This window comes from Rhinopithecus bieti, unplaced genomic scaffold, assembly GCF_001698545.2.
Source record: "Rhinopithecus bieti isolate Rb0 unplaced genomic scaffold, ASM169854v2 scaffold_48089, whole genome shotgun sequence".
In the NCBI taxonomy this organism is placed as follows: domain Eukaryota; kingdom Metazoa; phylum Chordata; class Mammalia; order Primates; family Cercopithecidae; genus Rhinopithecus; species Rhinopithecus bieti.
The window spans coordinates 1,893,153-1,907,773 of NW_016819479.1; the positions used below are offsets into that span (position 1 = coordinate 1,893,153).

The window sequence follows — 14,621 nt, forward strand, 5'->3', positions numbered from 1 at the left end:
TTGAATAATTTTTGATTGATAACAATATTTTGATGTCAGATGGAATACAATTATTTAGACCAGAGTACGTTAGCATACTAAATCACTAAGTCTATATATATATAAAAAAATCATATCTTATCATTTGCTCATTTATGTTCCTACTCCAAGCCATTTGTTAATATTTGCATATGTAGACCAAAGAAAACAGTATGTGTGCTTAAATACACATATATAAACTCCGAACAATTATATATAAAGTGCTTAGATTTCTGGCCTATAGTAAACCCTCAACAAATGTTGGCTGTAGTTTTTGTAATTTTCATTAATATTCTCTTTACAGTGCTTTGTCTCACAAGTACTTGCATCTCATCCTCGCACGCACACACTTCCCTGTTTGTTTTTGGTTTATTTTTTGAGACAGGGTCTGCTTCTGTTGCCCAGGCTGGAGTGCAGTGGTGAGATCACAACTCATCGCAGCATACAACTCCTGGGCTCAAGCGATCCAGTCTCCCACCTCAGCCCTCCCAGTAGCTTGGACTATAGGCATGCACCACCACGCCCGGATAATTAAAAAAAAATTTAGTAGAGACAAGGCCTCCCTATGTTGCCCAGGCTGGTTTCAAACTGCTGGACTCAAGTGATCCTCCGCCTCGGCCTCCCACAGCGCTGGGATTACAGGCCTGAGCATACATTTCCCCAAATCTTATTCCTACTCAACTGGACACAGATAGTTGCTGGACACACATGACTTTCCTACACTGTTTAGTTTTCGAAAACCGCCAAATAGCAAATCTCATCGGCTGCAAAACACCAAGTAATGCGTAGTGCTTCGCCCCGTTTTTTCCTGTCCTAGACCATGTGCCCTGTTCCCCGCTACCAAGCAGAGATGAATTAGCTTCATATCTAACCACAAATTCCCCATCAGCATAGAGATCTTCGTATATCTATAATAATTGTACTCAGGAAACTCAGGGTATGAGGAAAGAGATTCCCTTCCTTCAGGGCATGTAGAAGACTTCCCACGGAATCCTCGACAGGTCAGAATTACTCACATCTTTGGGACTGTCTCCCTTTTAAGGCCCGAAAGACCAGATAAATCTCAGGTGAACCCACAGAAACAGGGAGCTTGGTATACTCAAACGTCTATACGTTTCGTATTATTGAACAGCGACCTGCGGCCGCCCTTGCTGCTGCGCATGCGCTGCAACTGCCGCTTGCTCTAGCTGGGAGTACTCAGTTCAACTCTGCTCTTCGCCGACTCTTCCCCAGACTTCTGTTCGAACTTCCCGGCCGCGGCAGAACCCACCAATCACAAACGCCCTTCCTCAAGCCACGCCCACCGTCTTCTCCGTGATCCCAAGTCCGATTTCGGGCACACCCCTCCCTTCCTTTCCTTACGCACGCTGCGCGCGGTCGTCCGCCTCTGACGTCGTCGCCTCAGCGCCGGCTCTAGGCCGGGCCGCGGCCGCCGACCGTTAAGCCGCTTGGCTGAAGTCCCTCCCTCAGGAACCCCCCCGCCACCCTCCACCTCCGAACCGCTCTCGCGGCGGCGACCCATGTGGGGGTTCAGGCTCCTGCGGTCGCCGCCGCTGCTGCTTCTGCTGCCGCAGCTCGGAATCGGAAACGCCTCGTGGTGCTCTCAGGCCAGAACCATGAACCCGGTCGGCAGCGGGGGCGCGCGATGCTCCCTCTCGGCCGAGGTGCGCCGCCGGCAGTGCCTGCAGCTGTCCGCCGTGCCTGGAGCTGATCCGCAGCGCAGCAACGAATTGCTCCTGTTGGCTGGCGGGGAGGGACTGGAACGGCAGGACCTCCCCGGGGACCCAGGGAAGGAGGAGCCGCAGCCGCCGCGCCAGCATCACGTCCTCTATTTCCCTGGGGATGTGCAGGTAACTCGGGGCCTGCTTGGGTATCTGTTCCCTCCTCTCGTGTATACGGACGCGGTCACTGGATTCTTCCCTCGTAGCTGCTGCCTGGTTCCTTTCCTTGCCTGAACACACCCACACATTCACTGAGGGTGGCTCTTCCCTTACTCCACGAAATCCAAAACCGTGGCTTCCACGCCCCTGTTGCCCTTTGTCCATAGAACCCCATGGGGAAGGTGTCGGACGAGGGCTACGATCTCGAAAGAGCCAGCTGTCGGTCCAGGCTTCCAGGAGGCGGAATTTGAGACAGGGAATGAGACGCATCTTGTATATTCATTCTATAATTTGGTTTTTCAGAGGACCCTGTGTGTGTGTGTGTGTGTGCTGGGCAGGGGACAGAGATGGCTTTCAAATTAAGTTAGCACGTAGTGTTTAGAAAACGGTGGCAGTAATTAAAAATCAAACAGACATTATAAAGGTACGACACCCAGTAACTCTAAAAAAGAGTGGAGATGGGAGTAAAGGGACAATGATTATTAAGCGTGTCAATATTTTGATGCTCACCTCATTTTGTACTTTTGCATGTTATGTTTATTATTTTATAGCTGCAGGCAAATATCCGTGGTTATGTTGCCCTGAAAACTGGGTCTTAATCTAAAGTTGCATTATTTAATATGGTAGCCATTAGCCATATATATATAGCTATCTGAATTAATTAAAATTAAATAAAACTAAAAATCCAGTTAGTCATGTTAGCTGCATTTCGAGTGCTCAGTAGCTACAGATAGATGGCTTGTGTGTACTGTATTGGACAGCACAGATATATAGCATTATCATAGAAAATAATCCATCATCATAGAAAGTTCTAGACAGGTAAAGCTAGAATATAGCTAGAGTTTCTCTTTTTTGTTTTTTTGAGACGGAGTCTCGCTCTGTTGCCCAGGCTGGAGTGCAGTGGTGCAGTCTCGACTCACTGCAACCTCTGCCTCCCCGGCTCAAGTGATTCTCGGGCCTCAGCCTCCCAAGTAGCTGGGATTACAGGCGTGCGCCACCACACTGGGCTAATTTTTATATTTTTAGTAGAGATGGGGTTTCACCATGTTGGCTAGGCTGGTCTCAAACTTCCGACTTAAGGTGATCTGCCCACCTTGGCCTCCCAAAGTGCTGGGATTACAGGCGTGAGCCACCGCGCCCGGCCTAGATGTGTTTCTTATACTATGAAATTACAATCGTTTATTTTCAAAATTGGTGCCTTAAAATGACATATTTAGAAACTTTGTGCTCTGAGTCAAATAACGATTAAGATATATATATACACACACACACACACACATATATATGTATATATATATATAGTATTTTCTTTTGCCCTCAAAATAACTGACTGGTTTAGTTGACTGCTAATAAAAACTAGGAAAAAAAAAAGAAAAGAGAGAATAAAGAAAAAAAACAACTAGTACTTAGATTTAAGAGAAAAAAAGGCACTTACTCACTTTTTGCCCTTGTGGCTCAGATTGGGAAAATAGCATGTGACATTTCTGACTATCAGAATAATTTTGTTGAACAATTACTGCATGCATTCCTAAAATAATGATGATGATAATGATAATGATAACATTTATTGAGCACCTCCTAAAGTGTTTTAAAGTGTGCCAGCCAAGATATATATATTACAAGTCTTCAGAGGAGGTTTAAAAAGTCTTACATGCAGTTTGAGGCCAGATTGCCTGGGTTTGAACCCTGATTTAGAACTTTATATTTAGGTATAAGGTCCTTGGACAATTGTTACATCTCTGTGTTTCAGGTACTTCAACTATAAAATAAGAATAATAATTTATAAGGTGTCAATGGAGATTAAATATGTGAATACTCAATGAGTTCTGGTCCCTTTTCATCTCTCTGGTGACTTTAAAAAGTATTGGAATATCCTAGTCATCTGTTCCTCCACGTTTCCTCTGTCTGTGTTCACTCCCTTCAGTCTCATGGCTTTACTCACTACCTGTACACTGACACCCTCAATGTTTATGTATCTAGCCTACACATACTCCCCAAACTTTAGGCCAACCAGTTATATGCAAGATTATTTCCTTTTGGATATTTAATAGATATCCTAAACCTAAAATCTCTGGATCTTCAACCCTGTGCAGTCTTCCTCATGTATGGAAACTTTACCTTCTCAGTTGCTTGATAGAAATCTTGAAGTCATCCATTAGAAGTCTTTCATACCTCATATCATCAAATCTAGTGGCTTCACCTTTTCAGTGTATCTAAAGTAATCAGAATAACGATTGAAAAATGTAAGTCAAATCATTCCACATCTGCTTAAAACTGCAATCACTTCCCATGTCACTCAGAGTAAAAGCCAGAGTCCTTCCTGTTAATGTCCTGTCCTGCAAGGCTTTTCATTATCTGTATGTTTTCCCACCCTTTTACCTATCTGACTTGGTCTCCTTTTTCTGTTTACTTTTCTCCAGCCTTCTCTGGCTTTCTTGGTGTTGCTCAAACATGTCAGGCACACTATACCTAAAAAGTGTTGTGCATACTGCCTGCAGCAGCCTTCCAAGTAGATGAGTTGTAGGTTTATTACCTCACCTCTTCCAGGTCTGCTCAAGACTCTGCCTCTCTGAGACCTTTTCTGACCATCCTGTGTAATAATCATAGTATATATAGGCTTCCCATAAACTTTTCTTCTTTATTTTTACTCATTGCATTTACTATACTAGTTACTTTTCGTTTTGAGTTTTGTTTGCCTTCTGCCACTAAAATATAAATAAGCACGTCTGTTCACTGATATAATCTGTAATGCTTGAGTGCAGCATGTAGTAGGTGTACAGTAGATGACTTGTTATATAAATGAGTATTTGTGAGTTGCTTTGAACAATGCATGAAGTACTTGAAATGTGTTGGCTATTATATAAAATGCTATTAGGCTGATTTCCTCATCTGTAATTTTGTACTTGATTCTTTTGAGCCTAATATTTATCCTGATGAAATTTTCGCTGTTAAATACAGCCTATCTTTTTATTGTGTTGATCCTTTTAGATGCCTAGACATTCTATTTTATTTATTTTCTTTTATTACTGTTTTTTACAGAGACAGGGTCTCACTGTGTTGCCCACTCCTGTGTTCAAGTGATCCTCCCGCCTCAGCCTTTTGAAGTGTTGGGATTACAAGCATGAGCCACCACACCTGGCTGAGCATTCTTGTTATAGCTTTATTCTTAATTTGAATAAATATTGCACAGAATAGGGCTAAACAGAATTTTATAAGATAGTATTAGAAGCTTTCCCTATCTTTTTTTTTTTCCTTGAGATGGAGTCTTGCTCTGTTGCCCAGGCTGGAGTGCAGTGGCATGATCTTGGCTTACTGCATCCTCCACCTCCCAGGCTCAAGTGATTCTCCTGCCTCAGCCTCCTGAGTAGCTGAGACTACAGGTGCGTGCCACCATGCCTGGTTAATTTTTTTTTTTTTTTTTTTTTTAATTTTTAGTAGAGATGGGGTTTTACCATGTTGACCAGGCTGGTCTCAAACTCCTGACCTCAAGTGATCTGCCCACCTGGGCCTCCCAAAGTGCTGGGATTACAGGTATGAGCCACTGCACCCAGCCCTTGTATTTTAAGTAAGAGTACAATTTTGTGAATTTTGACAAGTGTTAGAATTATATAACCACCATACTCATGTTGTAGAGTATCTCCATTATCCTAAAAAGTACGTCTGTGCTCCTTTATGGTCAGTATTCTTTTTCCAACCACTAACCTGCTTTCTTTCACTATAGTTTGTGCTTTTTCTAGAATTTTGTTATTGTCAGTTTTCTTTTCCCAACCACTAATCTGCTTTCTTTCACTGTAGTTTTTGTTTTTTCTAGAATTTTGTTAATTTGTATGGAGTCTTGCTCTGTTGCCCAGGCTGGAGTGCAGTGGCATGATCTTGGCTTACTGCATCCTCCACCTCCCAGGCTCAAGTGATTCTCCTGCCTCAGCCTCCTGAGTAGCTGAGACTACAGGTGCGTGCCACCATGCCTGGTAATTTTTTTTTTTTTTTTAATTTTAGTAGAGATGGGGTTTTACCATGTTGACCAGGCTGGTCTCAAACTCCTGACCTCAAGTGATCTGCCCACCTGGGCCTCCCAAAGTGCTGGGATTACAGGTGTGAGCCACTGCACCCAGCCCTTGTATTTTAAGTAAGAGTACAATTTTGTGAATTTTGACAAGTGTTAGAATTATATAACCACCATACTCATGTTGTAGAGTATCTCCATTATCCTAAAAGTACGTCTGTGCTCCTTTATGGTCAGTATTCTTTTCCAACCACTAACCTGCTTTCTTTCACTATAGTTTGTGCTTTTCTAGAATTTTGTTATTGTCAGTTTTCTTTTCCCAACCACTAATCTGCTTTCTTTCACTGTAGTTTTTGTTTTTTCTAGAATTTTGTTAATTTGTCATATGGTATGTAGTCGTTTCTGTGTGACCTGTGTCACTGTTTAATACTTTTGAAATTCATCCATCTTGTTACCTGTATCCATAGTTTTTTTCTTTTTTTATTTTGTTTTTTTGAGACAGGGTCTCGCTCTGTCACCTAGGCTGAAATGCAGTGGCGTGATCATGGCTCACTGCAGCCTCAACCTCCCAGGCTCAAGTGATCTTTCTACCTTAGCCTCCCAAGTAGCTGGGACTACAGGCATGCACCATCACAACCTGGCTAATTTATAAAATTTTTTGTAGAAACAAGGGTCTCATTATGTTGCCTAGGCTAGTCTCAACCTCCAGGGGTTAAGTGATCCTCCTGCCTTGGCCTCCCAAAGTGCTGGGATTGCAGGCATGAGCCACTGTGCCCAGCCAGTAGTCTATTCCTTTTATTTACAGAGTAGTATTCTATCTATGTATGGATATACAATTTGTTTATCCATGCATCAGCTCATAAACATTTGAGTCATTTCCAGTTTTAACTCTTTAAAAATTTTGCTTTCCTAAAGGTTAGAATCTATAGATGATCATGCCCTAAGTGGTATGTCCTGGTCATGTACCTTGGAGCTTCCTATACTTTATCAGGCAGCTCTCTTAGGCTGGACCCTGTTCTGGTCATTCCAGCCTGCTTACCTCAGATGTGCCCTTTATGTTTATAATAAACAGAAATTTATTTAGCTCATGATTCTGGAGGTTGGGAGGGGCCTGCATCTGGTGAGGGCCTTCTTGCCCTGTCATCTCATGGTGGAAGGCAGAAGGGCAAGAGAGCACTAGGGAGTGGGGGAGGGGAAGGAGAGGCCAAATTCATCCTTTTATCAAGAACCATTAATCCATTCATGAGAGTAGAGCCCTTGTGACCTAATCACCTCTTAAAGGTCCCACCTCTAATCATAGTTGCTTTGGGGATTAAGTTTCCAAAACATGAACTTTGGTGGACACATTCAAACCATAGCAGAAGTTTGCTGTGCTCTAAGGGCAGAACACTTAGTTTGAATCTATGATTTGTCTACAAACTCTTGGAGACACATGTCAAGATTTCCTAAAAATCCTTTGTTCCTTACTTCAATAGCAGTTTGGAGTGGCTCTCTGAGTTTTTTGCAGGTCAGCAAGCATTTAACTGGAGTAGTAAGCATTCTTTAAACTCTCAAGAGATTCTCTTGTGGCCTGCCTCACTGGGGATGAGAAGCATGGCCTTTCACCCCTTACCTCTTCTGGGGATAGTAGTGCATTGCATTCCCAACTAGGATAAAAACTCTCTTGAAAGAAATCCCTCTCTTTCCTTAGTCTTTAACCTTTTCTGTAGATTGGCCACGGGTAACAGCCTCGGTTGCAGAACCAGTTTGGGCTACCTTTTTGTAACTCGTATAGGGGTGTCTGGTGCCTCTTTTTAGAATATGAAAGTGTGTTTCCATTGTTCTCAGATCTGGGCTCTGACACACAGTAATGATTCCATCTTTACATTTTACTGCATACAGTTCCTTAGAATAAGCATTCTCCTTCCTCTAACCGTGGAACCCGGGGCTGAGCAAGGAAAATATCAAGTTTCTAGAGTTAGAGCACCTTCTGTGTGGTAGGGACTAAACTGAGAGTCATAAAATGTAGGTTCATTTTGGCTTATTAACTAAATAAATATATAAATAACTGTAGTTTCTAGGACCTCAGGTTCCTTAACTGTAAAAAGGATTTAAATGAGCCCTTCCAGATGTAACCGCCTATAATTTCATGATAATTGTATATATCATTAATTATAAAATAGTTGTGCAGAAAGCAATAGCAGAATCCATAAAAGGTCAAATGATGGCCTTCTAGGAATTAGCATTTTTTTTTTTTTTTTTTTTTGAGACGGAGTCTTGCTCTGTCACCCAGGATGGAGTACAATGGCGCGGTCTTGGCTCATTGCATCCTCCACCTCCCGGGTTCAAGTGATTCTTCTGCCTCTGCCTGCCGAGTAGCTGTGACTACAGGCACGTGCCACCATGCCTGGTTAATTTCTGTATTTTTAGTAGAGACAGGGTTTCACCATGTTGGCTAGGATGGTCTCCATCTCCTGACTTCGTGATCCGCCCAGCTTGGCCTCCCAGAGTGCTGGGATTACAGGCATGAGCCACTGCACCTGGCCTGGGAATTAGTATTTTTAACATATATGGCTCAAACTACTAATATTAGTGAAATATAACTTAGGAAGGAATTGAACATCATAGTGGGAAAATTATCATAGGACATGAACAGAAAATTAACAAAAGAAAAATGAAAACTGCCAGTTAACAGTGTTTAACCTGATTGGGAATCAAAACATGCAAATTAAATCAAAAGGGAATCAAAACATGCAAATTAAATCAAAAGTAAATCAAAACATGCAAATTAAATCAAACATGCAAATTAAATCATTTTATCATAGTAGCAAGGATTTTTAAAAATTGATGCTAATAGCCATTAGCATTAAGGATGGGTAAAGATGTGGGAAAATAAGCACTCTTTTATGATTCCAGTGAAAGTGTAAATTGGTATTAACCTTAGATGTCTAAAAATTATGATGCAAATCTATATTGATATGGAACCATGCCTATAATATATTTTTAAGTGAAAACTATGTATAAGCTTATTGCTTGGTGGGGAGAAGAATGCTCCCTTGTATACATACTTGTATATGTGTATGCTAGAGAAAACTGGACTGCTAGACATCAGAATTTTAATAATGATTATTTTTAATTGGTGGTTATATGGATGATTTTCTCTTACCTATACCTTTGTATATAGACTGAATTTTGTAGTATTTACTAGTTTTAATTTTTAAATAGAGAAAATGTGCATATTGCTAAAAGTTCAGATTATTCAAGGTTTTACATTGAAAAGTAATTCTTTCTTTCACCCCATTCCCTCCAGTTGCCCATTTCCCTTCCCTCCCCCAAGGCTGCCACTGTTAGATATATATACACACACATATATATATGGGACTACAGGGGCACACCACCACACCCTGCCAATTTTTGTTTTTTTTTTTTTTTTTTTTGTAATAGAGACAGGATTTCACATGTTGCTCACGCTGGTCTCAAACTCAAGCAGTTTGCCTGCCTCTGCCTCCCAAAGTGCTGGTATTATAGGCGTGAACCACCGCCCCCAGCCTCAGGCTTTTTTAAAAAATACAAATGGTTGCATAGTGTACTGGATTTTTTAGCCCTTATTTTACAACCCATAGGAGTAGGAGTACTCATAGAGCTGCCTCATTCTTTTGAAGCAGAGATAAATATCCTTATACATATTTATTTATGCATATATGTAAGTATATCAATGAGATAAATTTCTCGAATTACTAGGTCAAAAGGAGAGTGTATTTCAAACTGATAGATACTGTGTATGACCATTAGAAATTAGGAAAACTCACATCATTTATCTTATTTTTCTCTCACCCTCTATATCCAGTCCATCTGCAAATCCTGTTGACACTACTCCAAAATAAATTCAGGACCTTACTACTTTTACTACTCTGGTTCAAGCTGCCTTCTCTTATCAGGATTATATTTCAGTAGCCTTTTAATGGTCTCCTTGCATCAGCTGTTGCCCCTTCATTATTAGGAGCCAGAGTAATATTTTCAAAACATATATTATATCAGCCTTTGGCTCCAGATCCTTTCAGAGCAAAAGGCAAAGTCTTTGTGGTGTCTTATAAAGCCTGGTCAGCACCTCTCCTCTTCCCTAAACAATCTCTCTGCCCTCCTTTGTGATCACATTTGATACTGTTGACTCCTCTGGAGCCACACTGACCTCATTGCTGTGTCTGGATTATGTTCAGCAAGCTCCCACCTCAGGGCCTTTTGCAGTTGTAGTTCCTTCTGCCTGAAATACCCACGTGGTTCATTCTCTGAGTTCCTTCAGGTCCTTTCAAACTATCACTTTATGGAGAAGCCTTTCCTGACCATTCTGTGTTAACTAATAATTTTCTACGCTCTCCAAAACCTTGTCTTCCTTTTCTCCTGCTTTACTTATTATGTTGTGTTATACTTACCACCATCTAATATATATATATATTTTTGAAATGTTTCCAGGCTGTAAGTCTGATATGTTTTGAGCTGTCCAATATGGTAGCCACGAATCACTTGTGGCTATTGACTACTTAAAATGCTGTTAGTCCACTTGAGGAACTAAATTTAATAGAGGAACGACATTTTTAACTGTATTTAATTTCAGTTAATTTAAATGTATATTAAAAAATGGATACCCAGTTCAGTTCATGGAAAACTTTTAAGTATATTTGGAACAAGTTGGGTATGTGAGTTTACTTTTTCCGCTGTAAATTTTATGAGATTCAAATTCAGATCAAGTATTTCTGATGAAAATTTAGCATCCAAATTGAGATGTACTGTAAGTATGAATACACACTGGATCTCAAGCACTTAGGAAGGAAAAAAGAATGTTAAGATCCTCCAGTAATTTTTAATATTGGTTACATGTTGAGATTGTGATATTTTGGATATATTTAGCTCAAGAAAGAAATGATTAAAATTAGTTTCACCTGTTAACTTTTTACTTTTTAAAATCTGGCGCTTGAAAATTTTAAATGTGGCTCATGTTTTATTTCTGTTGGACAGTGCTGCTCTGTTTACTTGTGGAGTTGTTTGTTGTGTGTATCTCTGCAGTAGAATGTGAGCTCCATGTGAACAAGGGTTTAGTCTCTTTTGTTCCCTGCCCAACTGGTAGGTATCCAGTAAATTTTATAGAACAAATGAATAAATTTGAATGAATCCCCCCCCCCCCCCAAAAAGTCAGTATGAGTAAAATTAAAACAGTTTATGTGCACATCCTAGGACCTAAACAAAAAGTTATGGTTAGTATATATAGAATGCTTATAAATAAGGTGTAAATACAAAAGGACAAAGGAGGCTGGGTATGGTGGCTCATGCCTATAATACCAATACTTTGGGAAAATGAGGTAGGAGGATGGTTTAGTCCAGGAGTTTGAGACCAGCCTGTGCAACAAAGTGAGACCTTCTCTCTACAAAGAATAAAAACGTTAGCTACATGTGATGATATGCACCTGTGGTCCCAGCTACTTGGGAGGCTGAGGAGGGAGGATTGCTTGAGCTCAGTAGGTCAAGGCTGCAATGAGCCATAATCATGCCACTGCACTCCAGCCTGTATGACAGAGCGAGATCCTGTCTCACACAAAAAGTGGGGAATGAGGGAATGAGGAGCAAAGGATATGAATAGGCAAGAATAGAAATCCAGACTTAAATTACATATATTCTTTGACCTAGTTTTTCCATATCTAGGAATTTAAGGATATAATCACAGATGTGTACAAAGAGTTTTCTATAATGTTTATTGCAGCTTTGTGTATAATACTAAATTTGAAATTGAACGTAGTGTTCAGGTTGCTAGAGAAATTCAAAGAGGGAGGGGTATAGAATGGCAACTTAGGGAAATATTTTAAGATTCTGTGTTGGTCAGAAAGTGTATCTAGTGAACCAAATTTATATTTTCAGTTGATGTGTTAGGAAAATTGATTATATGTATATACTAAAATAAAATTTGTTAAACATATCTATAACCCTTCAAAATTAAATTTTAAAACTTTTACTGTTCCATGTAGGTATATCTTATTTCCTTGTCTCTTGATAGATTTCAGGCTTAAACTGAAGAAGTAATTGGTTCAAAAATCTTATTACTAGATAGTAATGACAAATTTATAGTTTTCATTTCTAGTGTATATAACCATAGGTCATTGTAACATCCTTTCTCCACAATAAAATGGAAACTATTTTGTGGAAATCATTTTATGTAAATATGTATTTAATACTTATTTCATCTTTCTTACTTTTCAGAATTACCATGAAATTATGACTCGTCATCCTGAGAATTATCAATGGGAAAACTGGAGTCTAGAAAATGTTGCTACCATTTTAGCCCACCGGTTCCCCAATAGTTACATTTGGGTGATAAAATGTTCCCGAATGCATTTGCACAAATTCAGCTGCTATGACAATTTTGTGAAAAGTAACATGTTTGGTGCCCCAGAACACAATACTGACTTTGGAGCTTTTAAGCACCTTTATATGTTATTAGTTAATGCTTTTAATTTAAGTCAGAATAGTTTATCAAAGAAAAGTTTGAATGTTTGGAATAAGGACTCCATAGCATCTAACTGTAGATCCAGTTCTTCTCATACTACGAATGGTTGCCAGGGAGAAAAAGTGAGGACCTGTGAAAAGTCTGATGAATCTGCCATGAGTTTTTATCCACCATCATTAAATGATGCATCTTTTACTTTGATTGGATTCAGTAAAGGTTGTGTTGTTTTGAATCAGTTGCTTTTTGAATTGAAAGAAGCCAAGAAAGACAAGAACATAGATGCTTTTATCAAAAGCATAAGAACAATGTATTGGCTGGATGGTGGTCATTCTGGAGGAAGCAATACTTGGGTTACTTATCCAGAAGTCTTGAAAGAATTTGCACAAACAGGGATTATCGTTCACACTCATGTAACACCTTACCAAGTACGTGATCCAATGAGATCTTGGATTGGAAAGGAGCACAAGAAATTTGTTCAGATACTTGGAGATTTTGGTATGCAGGTGACTAGCCAAATTCATTTTACAAAGGAGGTTCCTTCCATAGAGAATCACTTCAGGGTTCACGAAGTATTTTGAGATTACAGGTATATTAATGAACTTGTTCACTGGAAGAACATAAGCACTTTGAGTGCTATAAATTGAGATTATGGGATGTAATTCATACCTGCATTGTCAGTTTTGGGGTATGGGGGGAAGCACACATTCCTAAAATGTGAGTGTAATGTGCAATAGTATTTTTTGCTTGTGAATGTGAGCAGTTATTAATTTGGATTGAGTTAGAATTAGTTAATTTGAAATCTAACAAGGTGGTTTGTAATAATCCTGAGGAGATATAAGACCCTTAAAAATGAAAGTTACAACATAGTTCTTATAAAAGGTAACTAAAATTGTTACTGTTGGAAATAACTGCTTTTCTGAGTAATGTTTTAAACTAATTTGGTGACATTTTAACAGTAACTAGCTATTTTAAGTGGAAATATTTTCATTTCTCTTCAAACAAAAGCAAAGGTACAATGCTGTTTTCTATCATTTTGGAATAACTGTACCCTGCCTCTTGTGTTTTTGTAAACTCCTTGACTCATTCTTTAAAGTGTCACCAAGTACTTTTCTCATGAGAGTCAACATATATTTGTTTCCAGATGTCCAAAAGTGTACAGTAGTGTAAAGGTGGTTTTTAAAAACATAGCCAGGTGTGGTGGTGTGTGCCTTTAGTTCCAGCTACTCGGAAGGCTAAGGCAGGAGGATTGCTTGAGCCCAGGCTGTGGTTCACCATGATTGTGAGACTAGCTACTGCACTTCAACCTGGGCAACATAGTGAGACTTCATCTCTAAAACAAAATGAAACAAAATAACACTTAAGCACTGTTGTTTAATTTTTAATTGTCAGTTTTTTATTATTTTGGATAAGACATTCTGGGGTTTCTTGAATCTTGGCCAAAAACCAGTTGTTTTAGAAAATTGCTTTAAATTGAGCATATTCATGTATATTGGATAAAATGTACTACAGAGCAAATTTCAAATTTTCATTAATCAGTCTTTTGAAAGGATCAACTTGGATAAAATAAATATATAAAGCTCTATTTGTTAGAGCTCTATTAAAAAGGAAACAGATTCCATAGATCTAAGTCAATGTTTCTCCAGAAGCATGATTTTGTCTGCCAAAAGAAAATAGCTCTCTTTGGCCAAAATGCAAAATTACATTGCTATAAGAAAAGTTACAAGGGAAAGTTTGAAGACACAAATGATTTAATTTTGGCTCAAAAACTGAATTTGCTTAACACTGCTACATAATTTGGGTGAAGTTTCCTTCTGCCCGTTTTTCTTGACCTAGATAAATACACTTTGAGAAATCCAGATCTAATGAATGTCAACCAACATTGACATCGTAATTGGGTGATTACAATAAAAGGTGAGCAGTTTGTTGTTTATTAATAATTAGCTTTTGCAGGTCATGAAATAGCAGGGAAGTAACATGCTGCTTTAGGACTAAAAAAAAAAAAAAGACACTGAAGCTTAATACCTTAATGACCCAGAAGACCTAGATTTATAAAGCCATATAGAATAAAAATGTTAATTTCTTGGTTTCTTCCCAGAATTATATTTTAATAACTCTATAAATACATTCCAAATATTCGGAGACTCATGAGAAAGGATTCTTAACAAATGCTTAAAAATAATATCTCTTTTTGGTGTTTTAACAATTTTATAAACTGCAGAACAGCATCGCTAAATTTTTTTTTTTTTTT

The 14,621-nt window shown here is 39.2% G+C and overlaps 2 protein-coding genes across 8 annotated transcripts in view; one reads left to right on the forward strand and one right to left on the reverse strand.

Moving 5' to 3' along the window:
- TYW5 (tRNA-yW synthesizing protein 5) overlaps positions 1 to 14,621 on the reverse strand; it is a 97,793-nt gene that overhangs the window by 55,459 nt on the left and 27,713 nt on the right. For all 7 annotated transcript variants that reach the window (XR_001882725.1, XR_001882726.1, XR_001882721.1 and 4 more), the window contains exon 9: positions 4,017 to 4,111. The gene's annotated coding sequence lies outside the window, so the exon portion shown is untranslated. The remainder of the gene's footprint in view (positions 1 to 4,016; positions 4,112 to 14,621) is intronic.
- Positions 1,039 to 14,377, forward strand: CUNH2orf69 (chromosome unknown C2orf69 homolog). Its single transcript, XM_017858978.1, has 2 exons — positions 1,039 to 1,868; positions 12,127 to 14,377. Exons 1-2 carry the CDS (start codon positions 1,539 to 1,541, stop codon positions 12,949 to 12,951), a joined length of 1,155 nt encoding a protein of 384 aa, XP_017714467.1. The 5' UTR covers positions 1,039 to 1,538; the 3' UTR covers positions 12,952 to 14,377.